This window comes from Amphibalanus amphitrite, unplaced genomic scaffold (genome assembly GCF_019059575.1).
Source record: "Amphibalanus amphitrite isolate SeventyFive unplaced genomic scaffold, NRLGWU_Aamphi_draft 000408F_arrow, whole genome shotgun sequence".
NCBI lineage: Eukaryota > Metazoa > Arthropoda > Thecostraca > Balanomorpha > Balanidae > Amphibalanus > Amphibalanus amphitrite.
This window is the reverse complement of record NW_024881902.1, coordinates 23,415-44,930: the sequence shown is the minus strand read 5'-3', so window position 1 is coordinate 44,930 and position 21,516 is coordinate 23,415. Positions and strand designations below refer to the sequence as shown.

The window sequence follows — 21,516 nt, the reverse complement described above, 5'->3', positions numbered from 1 at the left end:
TATTCCATCTTTGGTAGAGGTCACACAGGTCATCCGAGGTCATTTATGTCGACTTATCTTAGGTCAAGTGTATCGGATAACCGTGAGGTTAGGTCATGAGTCATGACCTCATGTGACCTGAAATGACATAGGTACCTACAGGTCATTGTCTACCGCAAGCATAGCTCACCTTTGGAACTGGAGCAAAACGTCCCCGTAAGTTTGAGTGATAGTGTATGTATGTATTAGGGTTACGCTCGGTAATTGTTTATGTTTGTGAGCGATCTGCCCGGTTGCCGTGTGCCGCGGACCGGACTGAGACGGCGCACGGTGGGTACTGACTACTGACGGGACGAGTCCGGTCGTCTGTGCAGCTCGGGACGGACGGACGGATGACGAGCCAGCCGAGAACACAGCGCTGGGAGCGCTACCGCACGCTTTGCGTTTCCGACCGATTTGATCGCCTGTACGGACAGATCAGTGTTATGAACGCACTCGTTTGACCTATGTGTTTGTTTGTATGTAGGTAGGCATCTGTATGCTGTGTGTTTTCTGATATGTTCATATTAGCTTGTATGTCCGATCATTAATTGGGGAGCTTTTACTAAGAATGTAAATTTTGAAAATGAAATTTTCGGTGTAGAGGTTACAAAATGATAGAAAAGCAGCTATACGGGAAACCAGACCTCTACCTCTAAAGATGTTTAATGCAGCGCAGAAGAACTACCGTGGATGGTGCCCCCCCCCCCCATGGATCCACCAGCGTCTGCATTGGACATTGCACTCGCAATACATAGGTACACCTCAACCCCGTGCAACACCGTACAGCCAGACTGAGACGCATGGTGCGGCACGGCCGCCTGCAGCGCCGGGCTCTGCTGCGCCTAGAGGTGAATTGGCACTTTGAACACCTCCGTAGACAAACCAAGTGTCACAATTGACTTCCGTTTGTGTCATGGGCCGCCATCGAATGCACCGATCAATTGTATGCTAAAACAACCAACTTAGGAAGCGTATAGTAAAAATCGACTTTTTGAGTAATGGCATTTTGAAAGCGACCTGACCTGAGCCATAGTGCGATGGGGGGGGGAGGGGGCTTTTTGGCCACACCAGATTATCTCGGAAAGAAGCAAGCTAGAAAGACGCGGTAAAAAGCATCACTATCAGATAGCTCGCTACAGTAGGTATCTTTCAGAATTACCTATGTCATTTTTGATCAGGTCATCGCTGAGGTCTTTGGAGGTCACCAAAGGTAAATTTTTTTTATGAACTTTTGTTCCCAATTTCGACAACTTTTCACAAATCGGCGCATAAGTCAGGAACCAATAAAGCTGCAGTGCTGCGGGAAAGCGCATTCGATAGCTCTCTTTCAAAGGTCTTTCTGAGTACCTAATGCTCTCTCCTCTCAGATTTGACCTAAGGTCAACGGTTTAGCTTCCAGGTTGGCGTTTTTGCGGAAAAGGTTTCTGTTTCATAACTTTTGACTCGAAACTTGTATGACGTTGATTTTACCGGCAGGTATTTGGTCTTCGCGCGGCCCTCCACGTAGTCCCCAGTATAACTGCAGACTCGTGGTTACGCGCCTGTAATCACAGATTGTATTTATATCGTCTAAGATACGTATTTCCTAAGGGTCACTTGACTAGGCGAGAAAAATAGCGATATCTTTGGACTGGAGCATGGATCATCAAGGCAATCTTGATCAAGGCCATGTAAAGAATGGATAAGTGAGCATCATGGAATTGAAAACTAGCTGCTCTACCATGGCGACATAGCTGTGATTTTTAAATGTTTATTTTCATTTATCTGCTAGATTATTTTATGCATTGTTTTTTTTATTAAAATATATTTCATAATGACTCTTGGTAGTATTTTCACTTAATCTTTCTATGTAAAGAGTGGTTTCGAAATTATATTTTCAGAGTTCCTGATACCTAATAGTAACCAATCACGACACAGGATGTTTGGCGTCGAGTTTCAAAAACAGCCAATCGCGACGCACGCTGGTTTTAAAAGTCTGCGCGGCGGCGAGAGCGGTGATCGTCGTTGATACTTGCGAGTTTTTTCGAAATTTATTGAGGTTAGACTGGATTTCCCTGATAATGGGGGTTTGATGTGATATATCTACACGAGAAGGTAAGACTTCAATTCGTTTGATGATATGCAGAGTGCTTTTTCACTTTTCCACTTATTTTTACAGATTCGTAGCACAACAACAAGCATGCTCTAGTCTGTAGGTAGCCATCATACCAATGCCAATCACAATGCTATTATTCTAGCTTCAATTTAAATTCAAATTAGACCTTGCATGGTCCCTTTTGCTTTCCTGGAGTATGAGTACTATTATAATGTTCTTCCACTTTTTTGCTTGCACCTGCTTCAGCTTGTGCTGGGGAGGTACACTTTAAATAACTTAGGTAGGTACCTTATGTATTGAGATCAGTCGGGGGAGGTTTTGACAATCGTTGTCATTTTTAACACATGCCATTTTTGGCAACCAACGCTATTGCAGCTATTCTTGGCAACGATGAAGCTGATGTCACTCCTCAGCGAGGAAATCACGATTTTGGAAATACAAGCACTGATTTTGGAAAAGAAGTACTGCCACCTGGTACAAGAAGAATAAACCAGCTTTTATCTGGCCGTTGTTTGTATGGTAGTCCAACGTTGACGTATACCCTTTTTTGGCCTGAAGTTGGAACTTCAATTTGCAGCATCAGAAAATGATCAATATTGATTGAAAACATAATTTTGATGAAAAAATATGTCAAGTTGAAAGAGGAGGTCATTTCATCCAGATGCGGTTGTTTACTTCTTGTAATTATTTTTGTTAATAATGACCGCCATGTAATGACGGATATGCGTGGCCGTCAATTAGCAAAAATAATTTCAAGAAGTAAACCACTGCATCTGGATAAAAAAATGACCTCTCTCAACTTAACGTATTTTTTTCATCAACATCATGTTTTCAATTAATATTGATTATCAATCATTTTCTAATGCTTCAATTTTAAGTTCCAACTTCAGGCCACAAAACAAACTACCATACAAACAACAGGCATATGTAAGCTGGCTTCTTCTTGCACCAGGTGGCAGCAGTTCTTTTCGAAAATCAGCGCTTGTCTTTCCAAAATCGTGATTTCCTCGCTGAGGAGTGAAATCAGCTTCATTGTTGTCAAAAATAGCAGAATCGTTGCCATTTTTAGCACATGTGACAAAATTAGCATGTGCTAAAAATGATAACGATTGACCAAACCTCCCCTGACTGAGATGGGTAGGTATAGCATAATTGGGTGAATGCATTTTGCTACCATGACTTAATCGACACCTCTTAGAAATAGGAAAAATACAGACAAAAAATGCATACAATTTTTTCTGTGCATTTATGCTATTGTAAAATTCTGGTGCAGACGATTGTATTGTTTCTGTTTCCAAAAAAAGGTGTTGCTACTTGATAATGTCAATGTGACAAAATGCGTCCACCTGATTGTGCTGTGTTAGGTACCCTTCTCAATGGCGATGGGGATGTACAGCCCTCAGCAGACTGCGTGGTAGGTATTCTTTATTCGACAAAACCGATAATAACTCAAAGGCTATGCTATCAGTCGGTCAGAACTCACTGCAAATAGATGCGCCATGCTCCACTCCTTCGATTAGGTCTATCACTTAACAAGGTAAACGCCTTGTGTGGCAACAAAATGCAAAAGTTTGTTTTGGGGGCAAATATAAACTTTTGGGTTTTGTTGCCGAACTAGATGGAAAATGAATACTGCGATGATGTCAATTTAAGGTGCGGAGTCTCGCGCGTTTTGCTGTCACGATTTCCGAATGACCAATAGCATAGTATTCGCGTTATGCTCGTTTTTGTCGAAAAAAGAATACCTACCACGCAGTTTGCAGAGGGCTGTACATACTTGTCTAGGTAGTCTTAACCCTAGCCCTGGCAGCAACCCCCAAAGGTTTCGCCAAATTTGGCACAGCCTATGGGGCAACCTTTTTACATATGACCTGAAATTTTCAGGTCCGGGTGACCTTGGGTCAGGTCACCAGGTCAGAAAAACTGGTACAAGGTCATGGTCAAATTTCAATTTTCTTTTTTCACCTGTCCAGCTCAAGTTTTGGACTGACTTCCTTCAAACTTTCAGGATGTGCAAAGTTCACCGAGTTGTATAACATACAGTCAGGGTTTTTGATGTCACTGACCTGAGGTCAGTTAGAGGTCATTACGTCATGATGTTAACCTTCGCCGGACCTATTGGTTTTCTACATACGCGCCGGCCGAGGGGGGGGGGGGGGCGGGTACGACCCCCCTCGCCGTTTCGCCCCTGGTGGAGATCGGTACCCGATTTTAAGGTCCTAGGTCAACCAGTGACCTCTGAGGTCAGGTCAAGTGCCCCAAGGTACAGTTCAGTTTTTGGTGAATAACTTCGCAAAAAACGGCCACAGAGCTGCGATTTTGGCAGCATCGTGCTCGCCTCGCTCAGGCGCGTCGGATGATATACATTTTGTTTGGGTCAGGTCAACTTAGGGTGTTGACCTCAAGTCAAGGTCAGGTCAGCGCCCCCAGATCACGAAGTTGGTCGAAAGAGGTCATGTCGCATATCATTCGATTCGGCAGGTCTTCCTGAGTCCATTGGTGGCTTTCCTGACTCGCTAGCTCAATTTGATGAGGGCCCTGTTTCACCGGTGATAGCAGCACGCTGCTTTTGCACGTGTCAAATTGGGTTTCCATGGAAACATCAACAGGCCCATTGCTCCAACACTACCGCAAGTGTGACGTCAGCTCGCGCAATTTGATAGCGGCGTGGTAGCACCGTCCCGTGAAACACCGCCCAGGAGTTATTGACGAAAAACTAATATGACCTTGATGACGTCATAAATGACGTCACGCAAGGTCAACATTGCAAAAGTGACGCATCTAACCTTGCAAGGAGTGCATCAAATCACGATTATGTGTGCTTGAGATAGTTGGAGCTCGTTCCCGGCGCCAGAATAGCAATTTTCATTTTTCCCCATTGACAATTATTACGAGCGAGCGAGCGCAGCGAGCGAAGCGAGTCTTTTCAATATAACGGAGAAATTTCAGTATGAGCGGCCCGGCCCGGCCCGGCCTGTAACGCTTTTGAGAGGCTTATATCTCAGCAACCGCTGGACCGATTGGCCTGCGGTCTTTTTTGCTGGGTAGCCCCATCCCTTCTACCCCGTAATTGACTACTTTTGATACATCTCAGTGACCGTCGTGGCACGTGCCACGTGATAAGTCAAGGGTGTTCAAGCAGTTTTGCAAAAGTAATGATTTTGAGAGGTCCATATCTCAGCAGCGGCTTGAGCGATTGTCTTGCGGTCATTTTTATAGGGTAGCTGCATCCCTTCTACCAAGGGTCGGATACTCTTGATCTATGTGAGTGGCCCCCACTGCACGTGCAAAATACAACAATAAGAGGTGCCAGATTTGTTCCCATTTCAGTAACTCGGTAATTACTGGGGCGATTTCGCTGAAACTTGGCATACAGGTAGGCACCCACCAGGCAATGCATTCCCATGTGTTGCGGCTAGGGTGCTACTGCACGTGCGCACGTGCAGGGGGCGTTTCCAGATCTCGAGAACGGCTGGGCCGATTGCGCTCAAATTTGGTACACGGTTGGGGACCGGTTAGTAGGGTGCCGTGCAAAAGTCATTTTGGACCCCGTTTGCACGTGCGCACGTGCAGAATGCCGCTTCCAGATCTCAGGAACGGCTGGGCCGATTGCGTTCAAATTTGGCACACCGCTAGCGACCGGTTAGAAGGGTGCTTTGCACAAGCCCGTTGGAAGTACCCTCTTGCCCTTCTGCACGTGCAGGGCTCACTATCTCGCTCGCTCGTTCTTCGCCCAAAAGGCGTTTTACTGGTATTATAATGTGAGGTCACGAAAATGACCTGACCTCATATTACCTTTAGAAAAATCCGAGATTACAAGTTGTGGGACTCGTAACAGATACTAGATCCTGCAAGTTTCATTTCCCTGTGAAAGCTCCTCTGGCAGTGAGGGCGATGCGAAGTTGCGACATCTGAAGACCGTGCAGAGGTTTACTTATGACGTCATAGGTCAGTGACCTGACCTGACCCGAAAATGCGGTTGGTGGCAAAAGATCCGGCTTGAATCAAGGGTCAGATATGCCAAGTTTCAGCTCTCTATCGCCAGCGTGTTCGGAGCTATCGCGAAAAAAACCCTATGGGGGGGGGGGGAGGGGGCGGCACCCGCCCCCGCCTCGGCCGGCGAGGGTTAACCCTATGGAAAAATACTAAATTCGGAAAATACTGGAGATATTCACTTCGTTCTATCACTTTTGTGCTTTGAAACCACAGTACTTAACAAGCAGGTTACTTGGTGCTTCTTTGTTTGGTGTACTTTTCCATGGGTCAGGTCAAATAAGGTCAACTGAGGTCAAATGACGTTTTTCGAATAACTTGGCACATGATGACGCTAGAGCTTGAAAAATGGTGTCATTGTGTTCCTGGTGATCAGCCGAATCGAATGATTGCGGTATGATGCAATTTGGCTAACATGAACTTAATTAGTTAATTAAATTTTACTTAATAATTAAAACTTTAAGTGCACTTTAGAAAGCAATAAAGTATATCATTCGACACGCCTTGACGTGCTGAGTTCACTGGTGCTTTTCTTTTTGCTCTATCTTAATTAGATCAAAAGTTATAAGCGAAAAACTCTCGACCTGTTTTAGCGATTTTTTGACATTTATACCCCACCCCCAAAACCCCCCTAAATATTGACCTAGAGCAACCAAAGTTGCACAGGGGCGAGAACTCCAGGGGGCCCACCTACCTACCAAATTTGGTGTTTCTAGATGCCATAGGAGCTCAATATCAAAGGAGCCACGGTTTGCTTAGCATTGATTAATCCATCACTGGCTTTCATTCATTCAGTGGTGTCATTTTTGGCTCTCATTCTATTAGTGCCGATGGATTGTCCTGTTCCTGCTGTTGCACATTGTGGCGAATTGGTACTTCACTCTAGTAACTCCTTAACACACTGTTTGCTGTTGTCAGTGTGAAACTGTTCAATTGAGGACATGGAATGAATGTTCAGTCCTTTACCAGGAAATGCTGTTTCATTAAGTTTGAAACTGTTGTGCTCATTAGTGATGCCTTCTAATTTGTCAATTGTTCTGAGCAATACCTGTGCTCTGTGCTCTTGCTCTTGGTCATGCTCATAGCCTGTAATTTTGTCATTCCAGGATCAGGTGGCCGACTGTCATCTCCTTTAAATCCCACGGCGGCCTAACGTGAGCGCCGCAATCACTCTGCCATGACCATCATCAAAACGAAGCGCGCATCGGCGGCGGAGAGGCCGCAGCGGCGCAGGAGCGGCCTGAAGGCGCCGCCGGCGGCGGTCACCGTGCGGGCCGGCCGGCGCGCGCCGGCGGCCGGCCGCGCCGCCGCCGCCGGCACCGCCGCCGCGCAGGCCTCCAATGTGCGCGTGGTGGTGCGCGTGCGGCCCGAGAACGAGCGAGAGAGCCAGGGCGGCTACCGGTGAGTGACTCGTGCGGACGGACGGCGCGGCTGCCACACGCTGCCCGGGGGATGAACGGAGGGGGGGGGGGGGGTCAGTAACTGGCTAAAAATAAAATTAAGTGCTCTCGGTAATTGTTATACTGCAATTGTCCTGACTTATTGATTGGTCTCAATGATTTATCGTATCTTATCTAGTCTTAGCCTTCTCTAGTTCGTCAGTTATCCTTTGCGACATATTCGCTTTACCAGTATAATGCTATGGGCGCAAATGACCACCGTAGTCGACGCGCCCTAAAGCCCTAATAAACAAACAAGATTGGTCTCAGTTAATTTCTTTTCAGTATGCCTCTTGGCGTTCCTCCTGGCCTGCCCTGCTGGCTGATGATTGCTGTTTTGTTTATTCACCGTGGGTACCTGTGCTTATGACGATGCGGAGCTCCCTTTCCCGTGGCTCTCTCTTGTTCAGCGGCTGACCCTCTGTGCCCAGCTGCTCTGAGCTTCCCGTCCATCCGCCGCCAGGCTAGTGGTGCGTCCACTGGACGACCACATGCTCATCTTCGACCCGCGCCAGCAGGACGAGGACTTCTACTTCCAGGGCGTGCGCCAGCGGCAGCGCGACCTCAACAAGCGTGCCAGCAAGGACATGCAGTACATGTTCGACCGCGTGTTCCACCCGCACCACAGCAACCAGCAGCTGTTCGAGGCCACCACCAAAGACGTCATCGACACTGTCATCGACGGCTTCAACTGCTCCGGTGAGCTGAGCTGTCCGCGACACGGGGAACGGAGACTCTGCCGCTGCAGCCACGCTATAGGATCCGCCCTGTGTAATGCGGTGTAATGCTACTTAGTATAACTATTTAGCTATTACAGATACTGCATACCATAGATCAGTCAAACAAACATGTTGGGTCATTTTAATGTTGCTTTTATATATCGATCCCGCCCTTAATTCAGTAACATCAAGCTCAAAAGGTGTGTTATGAATTGCACCCTATCATCAGACTCGGAAAGTACATCAGTACTCGTGTCACTGCTCTGCGCACATGCCTCCCCATTGTTGGTGGGGTGACCGTGCGCTGTGCGCCGCGCAGTGTTCGCCTACGGCTCGACGGGCGCCGGGAAGACGCACACGATGCTGGGCACCAGCTCGGAGCCGGGCATCATCTTCCTGACGGTGATGGAGCTGTACTCGCGGATCGCGGCCATGGCCGACACGCGCTGTCAGGTGGCCGTCTCCTACGTGGAGGTACGTCCACTGCGGGCGCCGCCGGCTGGCCGCTGAGCCGGGGCCCAGCCGGCCCGAGCGCACGGTCATGGCGGATCTTCCGCCGCGCTGCGCTTAACTAAGTCATGCGTTTAGTGAACTCCTCAGCTTGAATGGTAAGATCGTAAATTATCGGTTGTACCACTCATTTGGATCTGTCGCTTCAACGCTTGTATCATTTTTGGGCTGTCGTTTGTCGGTAACCGCTGGGTTAGTCCCTGTGTTCGGCTGACAACCACCTCCGTCCACCCGCTGTGATACCCGGCCGGGTAGCGGTGTGGCCGCTGACCTCCCCTCCCCGCCCTCCCAGGTGTACAACGAGACGGTGACGGACCTGCTGCAGCCGAGCGGGCCGCTGGACGTGCGTGAGGACGGACAGCGCGCCGTCGTCATCGCCGGCCTGTCGCAGCAGACGCCCGACGGGCCCGAGCACCTGATGGCCATCCTGGCGGCCGGCAACCAGAGGCGCACGCAGCACCCCACCGACATGAACGCCGAGAGCTCGCGGTCGCACGCCGTCTTCCAGGTCGGTCAGGACTCGGGGAGCCAAACACGGTGCTGTGGGAGAGTGGGCAGACGACGCTGTCTCGGGCTCTGGCCCCTGGTGACGCTGTCTCTGATGCCTCCCGTCCCCAGGTGACGCTGTCCTCGACCCCTCCCCTCCCGTCCCCGGTGACACTGTTTCTGACCCTCCCGTCCCGTCGGCAGGTGACGCTGTCTGACCCCGTCCCCTCCCCAGGTGTCGCCGTCTCTGACCCCTCCCGTCCCGTTCGGCAGGTGACGCTGCGCCAGTCTGACGGCACGGCCGGCCTCTCGCAGGACGTGCGCGTCTCCAAACTGTCCCTGATCGACCTGGCCGGATCTGAGCGTGGCTCGGCCACCGGACACAAGGGCGCCCGGTTCCGCGAGGGCGCCAACATCAACCGCTCGCTGCTGGCGCTTGGTACGTGCTGACCCCTGGGGTAGGTGCTGACCGCTGACTGCTGAGTCCTGCGATAGGCGCTGACCGCTGACCAGCTCTGACCGGCCGGCGCCTGGTGGGAGCTGCTGACGGGCCGTTCGGCACTGCGGCCGGCCGCCCAGGCCCAGCTGAGTATAACTGACTGCTGGTCGGCCAACTGACTGGTAGATCGTGCAGATTGTGATAGTTCCGAATGAAAATTACCCATGACAGTAAATCTTAAAACAGATACACGGGTGCGGAAATGTGGTTTCGGCGGCGGCACATGCAGTATGTGCGTGATCTGTGAATTGTGATCGTCCCGCCTGTCTCCGGTGATGGCTGAAGCCGGTCGCCCAGACGTCAGTCTGCCCGCCCCGCTCGTGTGCGTGCCGAGGGTCCACTGACCGCCGCCCCCCCCCCCCCCACAGGCAGCTGCATCAACGCGCTGGCCGACGGTAAGAAGTTCGTGCCGTACCGCGACTCCAAGCTGACCCGGCTGTTGAAGGACTCGATCGGCGGCAACTGCAAGACGGTGATGATCGCCAACGTGACGCCGTCGGCGGCCAGCTTCGAGGACACGCACAACACGCTCAAGTACGCCGACCGCGCCAAGGCCATCAAGACCAGGGTGAGTGCACCGGACCGGCCGGAGGCGGAGTACGTACGGAGCTGTGTGGGGGACGGGCTGTGCTGCGACCAGCGGGCGCGAATCGCGAGTGAACTCTTTCCTATACGACGGAAAATGTAGGCTCAAACTAGGTACTTCATACAACTTTTTGCATTTGAATTCATATATAGCTATAACTGTTTGAGGAGCCGTTTCGACAATCGGCATTGAGCACAACTATTCCGGCGTTGTGTCTTTCATTTCAGCCATCAGCAAAACAGATTGAACACTGAAATGAGCGATCTGCAAAACAGTTTGACACTTCGCCAGACTTCGGCATTGAGCGAGCCAGCTCGGCACATGACGAATAGTTTCGACCATTGACGATATGTTTTGCACAGTGCTGAACCTGATTCGCTCAATGTCGAGTTGTGGGGAGCGCCGCTCACAATGAGGAGCGCCGCCGAATAGTTTTGCACAATGGTGATTCTTTGTAACCAACCGCCCATTTGTAGCGCCGTCTATATGACAAATGTGTACAAATGTTTTGTCAAATGGTCAAAAGCTAACGCGAAAAGGTTTCGGGGAGTTTGAGATAATGATATTGGTTTTATACGGAATTTCTCCTCATAATTTCTTATTTCATGGAGCTTTCGATGCGTATGCAATTAATTGTTTTTTACCAACCTCCGCCAGCAGTCGTATCGTTATTTGCTACATGTGTTATCATGTGGTGTTCCTTTCCCGATGGGTGTGCCGCTGACCGCCCCCATCCAGTGTTCCCTTCCCAGTCCCCTGATGGGTGTACCGCTGACCGCCCCATCCAGTGTTCCCTGCCCAGTCCCCTGATGGGTGTGCCGCTGACCGCCCCCCCCCATCCAGTGTTCCCTGCCCAGTCCCCTGCTGGGTGTGCCGCTGACCGCCCCCATCCAGTGTTCCCTGCCCAGTCCCGTTATGGGTGTACCGCTGACCGCCCCCATCCAGTGTTCCCTTCCCAGTCCCCTGCTGGGTGTACCGCTGACCGCCCCCATCCAGTGTTCCCTTCCCAGTCCCCCGATGGGTGTACCGCTGACCGCCCCATCCAGTGTTCCCTTCCCAGTCCCCTGATGGGTGTGCCGCTGGCCGCCCCCATCCAGTGTTCCCTGCCCAGTCCCCTGCTGGGTGTACCGCTGACCGCCCCATCCAGTGTTCCCTTCCCAGTCCCCTGATGGGTGTACCGCTGACCGCCCCATCCAGTGTTCCCTTCCCAGTCCCCTGATGGGTGTGCCGCTGACCGCCCCCATCCAGTGTTCCCTTCCCAGTCCTCTGATGGGTGTGCCGCTGACCGCCCCCATCCAGTGTTCCCTGCCCAGTCCCCTGCTGGGTGTGCCGCTGACCGCCCCATCCAGTGTTCCCTGCCCAGTCCCCTGCTGGGTGTGCCGCTGGCCGCCCCCATCCAGTGTTCCCTGCCCAGTCCCCTGCTGGGTGTACCGCTGACCGCCCCATCCAGTGTTCCCTTCCCAGTCCCCTGATGGGTGTACCGCTGACCGCCCCATCCAGTGTTCCCTTCCCAGTCCCCTGATGGGTGTGCCGCTGACCGCCCCCATCCAGTGTTCCCTTCCCAGTCCTCTGATGGGTGTGCCGCTGACCGCCCCCATCCAGTGTTCCCTGCCCAGTCCCCTGATGGGTGTACCGCTGACCGCCCCATCCAGTGTTCCCTTCCCAGTCCCCTGATGGGTGTGCCGCTGACCGCCCCCATCCAGTGTTCCCTTCCCAGTCCTCTGATGGGTGTGCCGCTGACCGCCCCCATCCAGTGTTCCCTTCCCAGTCCCCTGCTGGGTGTGCCGCTGACCGCCCCATCCAGTGTTCCCTCCCCAGTCCCCTGCTGGGTGTACCGCTGACCGTGCTCTCCCCGCTCCGTCCACAGCTGCAGCGGAACGTGGTGTCGGTGGACATGCACGTGGCCCAGTACGCCAAGGTGGTGGACGAGCTGCGCCAGGAGGTGTCCGAGCTGCGCGCCCAGCTGGCCGAGCGGCCGGCCGCCGCCCCGACGGCGCCGCCGCCCGCCGAGCCGCCGTTCGACGCGGCGCCGCTGCGCACGGCCGAGGCGGCGCGGCGCGCGCTGGTGACGCGCCAGCTGCAGCTGGAGGCGGAGGCGCAGCAGCTGCGGCTGCGGCTGCACCGGCGCCGGCTGTGCGTGCAGCGCGCGGCGCTGCTGCGCCCGGCCGGCGGCGCGCGGCCCGACCGACAGCAGGACCGGCTGGCGGGCCGGCTCAGCCTGGCCCACAGCCGTCTGGAGCAGGCGCGCGGCGAGCTGGCCGCCGCCGTGCAGACGGCAGAGGCCGAGGCGGGCCGCGCGCCGGCCGGCCCCGCTACCGACCAGCTGGTCGACCAGCTGGAGAAGGAGGTGAGCGCCGCCGCCGCCGGCCGGCCGAGACACCTGACTGCCCTCGGGGGGATACCCCGCCGCGGGTCGGAGCAGTCGCTTGGCACCCTCACCGGCCTCAGTACGGGGCTGCAGTGACCCGCCGGTCTTTGGCCGTGCCTGGGGGAGCAGTGGCCACCGATCTCAGTCGGCTATGTGGATGCGGTTTATCCGACCAGATGATCAGCTTTCGTTTTATATCGTTCACAACGATTCATAATCCCTATCCGGTGTCCGTCCACAGCGCCAGCTGGACGCGTGTCGTTCCTCACTCTCAGTGGCTAGTAGCAGTGTCTGACGGCGGCCTGTCCGGTGGTGTCTGTCCGCCGGTGTCTGACGGCCCTGTCCGGTGTCTGACGGCTCTGTCCGGTGTCTGACGGCTCTGTCCGGTGTCTGACGGCTCTGTCCGGTGTCTGACGGCCCTGTCCGGTGTCTGACGGCCCTGTCCGGTGGTGTCTGTCCGCCGGTGTCTGACGGCCCTGTCCGGTGGTGTCTGTCCGCCGGTGTCTGACGGCCCTGTCCGGTGTCTGACGGCTCTGTCCGGTGTCTGACGGCCCTGTCCGGTGGTGTCTGTCCGCCGGTGTCTGACGGCCCTGTCCGGTGTCTGACGGCCCTGTCCGGTGTCTGACGGCCCTGTCCGGTGTCTGACGGCCCTGTCCGGTGTCTGACGGCCCTGTCCGCTGGTGTCTGTCCGCCGGTGTCTGACGGCCCTGCCCGGTGGTGTCTGACGGCTCTGTCCGGTGTCCGCCCGCAGCGCCAGCTGGACGAGTGTCGTTCCTCACTCTCAGTGGCTAGTAGCAGTGTCTGACGGCCCTGTCCGGTGTCCGCCCGCAGCGCCAGCTGGACGAGTGTCGTTCCTCACTCTCAGTGGCTAGTAGCAGTGTCTGACGGCGGCCTGTCCGGTAGTGTCTGTCCGCCGGTGTCTGGCGGCGGCCCTGTCCGGTGGTGTCTGTCCGCCGGTGTCTGACGGCCCTGTCCGGTGTCCGCCCGCAGCGCCAGCTGGACGAGTGTCGTTCCTCACTCTCAGTGGCTAGTAGCAGTGTCTGACGGCGGCCTGTCCGGTGGTGTCTGTCCGGTGTCTGACGGCCCTGTCCGGTGTCCGCCCGCAGCGCCAGCTGGACGCGTGTCGTTCCTCACTCTCAGTGGCTGTAGCAGTGTCTGACGGCCCTGTCCGGTAGTGTCTGTCCGCCGGTGTCTGACGGCTCTGTCCGCTGGTGTCTGTCCGCCGGTGTCTGACGGCCCTGTCCGGTGTCCGCCCGCAGCGCCAGCTGGACGAGTGTCGTTCCTCACTCTCAGTGGCTGTAGCAGTGTCTGACGGCGGCCTGTCCGCTGGTGTCTGTCCGCCGGTGTCTGACGGCTCTGTCCGGTGGTGCCTGTCCGGTGGTGTCTGACGGCCCTGTCCGGTGGTGTCTGTCCGCCGGTGTCTGACGGCCCTGTCCGGTGTCTGACGGCCCTGTCCGGTGTCTGACGGCCCTGTCCGGTGTCTGACGGCCCTGTCCGGTGGTGTCTGACGGCCCTGTCCAGTGTCTGACGGCCCTGTCCGGTGTCCGCCCGCAGCGCCAGCTGGACGAGTGTCGTTCCTCACTCTCAGTGGCTGTAGCAGTGTCTGACGGCCCTGTCCGCTGGTGTCTGTCCGCCGGTGTCTGACGGCTCTGTCCGCTGGTGTCTGTCCGCCGGTGTCTGACGGCCCTGTCCGGTGTCCGCCCGCAGTGCCAGCTGGACGAGTGTCGTTCCTCACTCTCAGTGGCTGTAGCAGTGTCTGACGGCGGCCTGTCCGCTGGTGTCTGTCCGCCGGTGTCTGACGGCGGCCTGTCCGGTGGTGTCTCTCCGGTGGTGTCTGACGGCTCTGTCCGGTGTCTGACGGCCCTGTCCGGTGTCTGACGGCGGCCTGTCCGCTGGTGTTTGTCCGCCGGTGTCTGACGGCCCTGTCCGGTGGTGTCTGTCCGCCGGTGTCTGACGGCTCTGTCCGGTGGTGTCTGACGGCCCTGTCCGTTGTCCGCCCGCAGCGCCAGCTGGACGAGTGTCGTCCCTCACTCTCGGTAGCTAGTATCAGTGTCTGACGGCCCTGTCCGGTGGTGTGTGTCCGGTGGTGTCTGACGGCCCTGTCCGGTGGTGTCTGTCCGCCGGTGTCTGACGGCCCTGTCCGGTGTCTGACGGCTCTGTCCGCCGGTGTCTGGCGGCCTGTCCGGTAGTGTCTGTCCGCCGGTGTCTGACGGCCCTGTCCGGTAGTGTCTGTCCGCCGGTGTCTGACGGCCCTGTCCGGTGTCTGACGGCTCTGTCCGCCGGTGTCTGACGGCCCTGTCCGGTGTCTGACGGCCCTGTCCGGTGTCTGACGGCCCTGTCCGGTGTCTGACGGCCCTGTCCGGTGGTGTCTGACGGCCCTGTCCGGTGTCCGCCCGCAGCGCCAGCTGGACGAGTGTCGTTCCTCACTCTCAGTGGCTGTAGCAGTGTCTGACGGCCCTGTCCGTTGTCCGCCCGCAGCGCCAGCTGGACGAGTGCCGCGTGCACGCCGCCCACCTGGAGACCTTCTCGCGCCTGCTGCAGCTCGAGCTGGCCAGCTCGGACCATCTGCTGGCCCAGCTGATCGGCGCCGTCCGCGAACAGCACCGCGTGCTCACCTACATGAAGTTCGTGACGCCCGAACTGGAGGCCCAGTACAAGGTCAGAACACTGAGCGGCCACAGCTGCTGGCGGGAGCAGGATACCTGTGACCCCACGTGTCAGTAGTCGCACCAGCTGTAGTAGCGGCTAGCCAGACGTCTGTCATTGTGGGGTGATTTCAGGATGACAGTGAATTTCTCATGCGGAATGGTTGTAATTGGGGGCTCCTGGTGTCATCGGGTCGGGTTTGAGCCTGGCGCTCGTTGGCCCAGAGCGCCGGCCTGCGTCCCGCTGTGCTGCTCAGCGCTGCCCGTGGCGTGTCCGAGCGGCCGGCCTGACTGCGGCGCGCGCCGCGGTGGGTGGCCGTCTGGTGCATGCTGGTACTCGGCGCATGACTAGATGCCCACTCATCGAGGCGCGCGCCGCCACTCGACGGACTGACCGATGGATAGACGGTGGACGTATGGTACAGCGGTAAGGTGCAGAGCACGTGCTCAGAGCCCCGCTGGTTTGTCATTACTCACTTCTTTGCTGAGGGCTGGGCTGCAAATAATAGTTGAATAGTAAACTGTTCATGGACGCGTTTATATTTTCCAATCACACACTGCGTTGCCATGTTTTATGTACGCATTTTGTTCGAGGTATCCATCAGTCTGGCCTGCCTTTTCTGTGGTGTCCCGACAGTCTTGCCCTGTTCTCTTTTTCTGCGACACGTCCTACCCGACTGCTCCGACTGCCGGGCGTTGTTCCGTGCTCCCGTGGCCTGGCCGAGGGCCGGGCTGTGTCAGTGTCAGTTCTATGTTCTGACGGTCGGTCGTCTCGCCGTGTTTGCTCAGGAGGTGGTGGGCCTGGTGGAGGGCCAGAAGGAAGTGTGCTGGGCGGACCAGCAGCAGCCGGCCGCCGACAGTCCGGGCCAGCCCAGCTACGACGTGACGGCGCTGCTGCGACTGGCAGACACCACCTACCGGCCGGCCGAGCCGCTGCGGCAGGCCACCGGCGGCCTGCTGCTCAGCGCGCCCGCGCCCGCCCCCGCGCAGCCGGCCACCGGCCGCTGGGTGCCGCGGGCGGCGCCGGTGGACCGGACGCCGGCGCCGCCGCCGCCGCCGCCCTGCCCGGACGGCACGCCGCCCAGTCTGTCGTCGGTGCTGCCGCCCAGCGACACGACGCTGGGCGGCGGCACGGACGACGAGGTGCTGATCGCCGGCGGCGGCGGCGCGCCCGACGAGACGCCGTGCCGGCCGCGGCACCATCGGCCCGGCAGCCCCGTGTTCTTCGACGCGGAGCCCGGCCCGGAGACGCCGCGGCCGGGCGGCCCACCGGGGGCGGACGCAGTGGCCGAGACAGAGACCAGCCCGGGCCCGGTGCAGGCGGACAGGGACCTGGCTGAGGAGGCCGTCACAGTGCCCTCGCCGCGCGAGCCGGGCCCGCACCGGGCCCAGTCTCCTGCCGCAGAGCCGGCCGCACCGCGGACGGACGCTACGGTGTCAATCACACCGCAAGGAGGCACTGCAAGGCCGGCCGCACCGCAGACAGAGACTGCAAGGCCGGCGACACCGCAAACAGAGACTGCAAGGCCGGTCACACCGCGGACAGACACTGCAGAGCCGGCGACACCGCAAACAGAGACTGTAGAGCCGGCCACACCGCGGACAGAGACTGCGAGACCGGCGACACCGCAAACAGAGACTATAGAGCCGGCGACACCGCCGACAGACACTGCAGGGCTGGTCACACCGCGGACAGACACCATAGAACCGGCCACGCGGCAGGTGAGCAGCGGCGAGTCGGAGCGGCCGGACACGCTGCCGGCCGGCCGGCGCCACAGTGCCGCCGGGGACGGTCCCCGGGTGCCGGCCGGGCGCGCTGACAGTCCGCCGGCGTCCCCCGGCAGTCCCGCCGCGGCCGGCGGCACGCCGGCCACCGAGCCGAGACGGCCGGAGGCGGGCGCGCGCCACTCCGTCTCACCCAATCTGAACACCACCATCACCATGTCGCCCTCCGAGAGCAGACTGGCGTCACCGAACGTGGACCTGGGCGCCACCGTCACCGGCCCGGCGCCGCCGGCCTCGCGGAAGGCGCCGTCGCCCGACCTGAACGCCACAGTCACCGTGTCGACGACACAGGGCCGCAAGTCGGCCTCGCCCGACCTGAACACGACGGTGACGGTGGCGGCGCCGGCGGCCGGACGTCGCCGCTCGCCACCCGCGGTCGGCCCCCCGCCGGCGGCCGGACGTCGCCGCTCGCCGCCGGCAGTCGACCTGAACGCCACGCGCACCCTGTCGCCGGTTGCGCCGGGCAGAGGCGGTCTGCCGGCGTTCGACAGCTGCAGCCCCATCCGGCCGGAGCCGGCCGACCGGGCGCTGTACGTGCCGCTGCCGCCCGACCTGCCGCCCACCCCGGAGATCCTGCGCCGCACCCGGACGCCGCTGAAGACGCGGCCGTCCGCCGCGCCGCCGCCCAGCATGGACTCGACGTTCACGATGGAGGCGGCGCCGTTTCGTGTGCCGCTGGCGGCGTCGGCGGACGGCGGTGGTGGTGCGCCTGCTGGTGGCAGCGGCCAGCGAGCTGTGGCTGGCAAAGGTGCCCTGAGAGGCTCCGCCTCCAGCACCCACCTCGGCGTCCAGAGGACCGGTGAGTTGAACTGATCTCGGCGTCCACAGGACAGGCGAGTTGGGCAGTCCGTTCTAACAGACCAGTAAATCCAGTAAGGATTGGTCTGCTGGCTGCTCGGTGTTTGGCCTTAACAACTATTTGAGAGACGCGTTGGATAACTCGTTGGTGTCGGTGCTTCTTCACGTCTTGGTGTGTGACGCCGGTGCCGCTCCCCTCGGCAGGTCTGAGCCGGTCGGCGTCGGCCGCGCACCTCTCGCAGACGGGCCGCGTCGGCAGCGGCTCGCGGTCGACAGCCGGCGCGCCCGGCTCGTCCGCCCGGCGCGGCTTCGAGGCGTCAGCGCGGCTGGCGACCACGGCGCCCAACCCCAGCCGCCTGTCGCTCTCGGCGCAAAAGGCGCGCAGCACGTCCCGCCTGCACACCAGCGCCTCTGGCGGCCGAGACGAGAACCAGCAGCCCGACAGGCCTGGTCAGTGCCGACTCCCAGTGCTGTGTGTGGTAGCGGCTGGGGTCTGGGGTGCCATGTGGGCGGAAAAGATCTCCCAAACGAGAGATCTAAGATGGAATGGAGTGAAAATTGTCTCTACATAGTCGCAGGGCTTTCGACATTCGACAGGGCTCGACATTTTTTTCTTCTCGTTGATTTGTTGATCATCTCCCGCTGTCTCACCCAGACGCCCTGGACTGCCGGGTCCCCTCCGACCTGACCTGACCTGTGTGTGCCGGCAGCGTGGGGTCGGACGGCGCCGCCAGCCGTCGGGGCGGATAAGGCCGCCGGCCGGCACGGCCTCATCTCCTCGGTGGGCAAGTTCGGCCTGGGCAGGAGCAGGTGAGTCGGGAGCGGGAGGAGGCGGGCTGGGCCGCCCGGCCTGGGCCCGGGGTGAGTCGGGAGCAGAGAGAGCTGACCTGGGCAGTAGCAGAGCGGGCGGCCTGGGCAGGAGCAGGTGAGTCGGAAGGGGGAGCAGAGGCTGCAGGCGGGCTGACCTGGGCAGGCCGGGCGGAGCAGGCGGGCGCAGCCGCTCGACGTGGCCCGGCGCGGGGGGCTGCCGGGCGTCCCCAGAGCTGGGTGGTGCAGCTGACTGGCTCCACACATGTGTTGTCTCCGCCCTGCTCCATCGTTAACTCCAATGCAACTGTGTCAGCCTGCAGTCGTGTTATCAACGGGGTGACCACATGGGGCTCTGCCGCCTGACCTAGGTTTGACCTGAAACACGCCGAGTGAATCCTCAGTACCGACAGGGTAGTATCACCATCGGCATCCACTTTTGAGTGTGTGAACAAAAAATGAACTCGATGTGACTAGTTAATTGGCGGCCAGAGCCCAAGGGGTAAATATGTCTAAATGTTAATAATTTTTGCTTTAACCCGCGCCCCGCCGGGGGTCGTGGATTTCCACGCCTTGCTGGGGGGGGGGGGGGTTGAACACCCCTCACCCTTATAGCTCGGCCCATGGGCTACGTAGCGATATGCTGAAGGCGGCGCTCGAAAGAGCGCCAAAAATAATGACGGAATCACTATGGTCCTTTTTTTTAGTCAGGTCACCGAAACCATTGAAGGCAAAATTTCGACGATTTTCAGGTCGAATGTCGACTATTTCCAAGAAGCCGTCGCATAACTCGGGAACCAATAGAGCTACAGCGCCGCGGAAAGGCGCATTCGATAGCCCTATTAACGCTCTTTATGATCACTTTCCTAAGATTTGACCTAGCGTCAACGGTTTTGCCTGCAGGGGGTAAAAACTGCCTAAACAGCCGATGTTTTCAGAAACAGTTTTTTCTGCCGTAACTTTTGACTCAAGCCTTGCACGAGCTTACTTTTACCGGCATGGTGTTCCTCTCGTCAAGGCGCATCGAGTGAGCTGTAATTTGATATTGAAAGGTCAACTTGAAAATTTGACCTTAGGTCAATGTCATACTCATGACCTGACCGGAAAGGGTCAGGTCATGACATCAGCCGATTCGTATCGTCGAGCTGACCACATCTGACGTGTTTTCACCGCTCTAGCTTGTCTATCAAAAGTTACAGCCAAAAAACTGCTGGTGACCGTAATGACCTGAGATGACCTCTGGGGCATACAGAGGGTTCACAGGTGCAATTTTCTGATTCAAGTATGTCATGTTTACGTAGTAACGTATGAACCGATGTTTGAGAACGCTTTGAACGACATTCATCCAAAAGAGGCGCATTTCAATTTTCTCCCAAATTGACTTATAATGGAAAGGCCGCAAAATTGACCTGAGCTTAGGTCACATAAAAAATCCGAGATGTGCATTTTATACACTTGTGTAAATGTATGACGTGACGTGACGTGACGTGACTCTGACAACGCGACTCTGTACTCATATCAATTGTCAAAAGTTTCAAAGTGATCGTTCAGTCGGTGTATCTATAGCGAGCCTTTGAACTTTTTCTGAGGTAAGGTCACTTGACGTGACATGGTGTCCTGACCTTGAACGACCCGGGTCTGAAATTTTAACAACGTGTGCGGAAATGATGTATGAACAGGCGTTTTTGAGAAATTTGCGAAAAACTTGGGGGGCGGCGTAAAAACGCCCCCCCCCCCCCCCCCCCGGTGCGGGTTAATACAGTCCACATTTTTGATGGCCCCGCCTCACGAAGTTGATCGGTAAATATGACCTAGCAACTGGCTGTGATATATAGCGTCTGTAGTTGTGTTGTAATGTGTGGCGACAGACGGGGCCGTGACTGGTCGTATTGTGATGTGTAGCGATGGACGGGGCCGTCTGTACTTGTAGTTGTGTTATGATAATGACGGAACCGTCTTTTTTGTTGTGATGTATGGCGACTGACGTATTGTCTGTAGTTGTATTGTAACACCTGGCGACTGACTGGACCGTGACTCATAGTCACTAGTCGTGTTGAGATACGTGGCGACTGACGGGGCCGTCTGTTACTAGTTGTGTTGTAATGTGTGGCGACTGACGGGCCTTCCCTGTTCGCCAGGACGGGCGCCAAGGACCGGCCGGCCGGCGTCCTCAAACCGGCCAACCAGTGAGACCACCGCAGCCGTCGAACGCCAAATGCGTCCTTCTTAACCCTGACGATTTATTTTTCTATGTTTCATTGCTTTGTATATAATGTGTTTTAATCCGGTTAAAATAAAGGTGTTTTATATAGTATATGGCGCGCCGTGGTGGCATGGCCGCGGGTCGTGGTGTGTCTGGCAGCGGCCGGCCCGCGCCACTCTCCGCTGTTACTCAGTGCTGGACTGTGCCCCGGCCGGGGCCAGTGCCCTGCATCAGAAGCTGCGCGCTAACTGCTTGTTTTAGAAGGTGGCGCCGCCGAGCGCGGCCATCAGCTTTCCCCGGCGATCTCTGGCTGGGCGGTGGCGGCCGACTGCCGCCGTCGCCTCCAGCCAAATCGTACCAGCTCCATCTGGGAGACAAAATATACGGTAACATAGCCCGCCCACCGTCTGTCTGTCTGTCTGTCTGTATGTGTGTCGCTGTGTGTGGCGAGCTGCGGCAGCGGCACCGGTGACTTTGAGCGGTGACCACCATGTGGTACCCCAGGACTGACCGAAGCCATCAAAGGTATGGGCACTATCAAAAGGGCTGAGTGAGATGATAG

The 21,516-nt window shown here is 57.1% G+C and overlaps 1 protein-coding gene across 1 annotated transcript; it reads left to right on the top strand.

The window, feature by feature from the left end:
* The first annotated feature begins 1,983 nt into the window (after positions 1-1,983).
* On the top strand, positions 1,984-20,941 carry LOC122390783. The gene is made up of 19 exons (XM_043384057.1): positions 1,984-2,115; positions 7,216-7,510; positions 8,012-8,247; positions 8,587-8,741; positions 9,070-9,285; positions 9,537-9,702; positions 10,131-10,330; positions 12,216-12,351; positions 12,628-12,695; positions 13,976-14,074; positions 14,424-14,561; positions 14,720-14,752; positions 15,195-15,374; positions 16,151-16,369; positions 16,541-17,671; positions 17,717-17,945; positions 18,149-18,394; positions 18,655-18,754; positions 20,890-20,941. Exons 2-19 carry the CDS (start codon positions 7,287-7,289, stop codon positions 20,939-20,941), a joined length of 3,828 nt encoding a protein of 1,275 aa, XP_043239992.1. The 5' UTR covers positions 1,984-2,115; positions 7,216-7,286.
* The last annotated feature ends 575 nt before the right edge of the window (positions 20,942-21,516 follow it).

Excerpts from the sequence above, each read along its gene's own strand:
- LOC122390783 (XM_043384057.1), top strand. The coding sequence starts at position 7,287 with ATGACCATCATCAAAACGAAGCGCGCATCGGCGGCGGAGAGGCCGCAG. Across the intron at positions 7,511-8,011 it reads GAGAGCCAGGGCGGCTACCG|GCTAGTGGTGCGTCCACTGG; the intron begins GTGAGTGACTCG and ends ATCCGCCGCCAG. Across the intron at positions 14,075-14,423 it reads CGCCGGTGTCTGACGGCTCT|TGCCAGCTGGACGAGTGTCG; the intron begins GTCCGGTGGTGC and ends GTCCGCCCGCAG.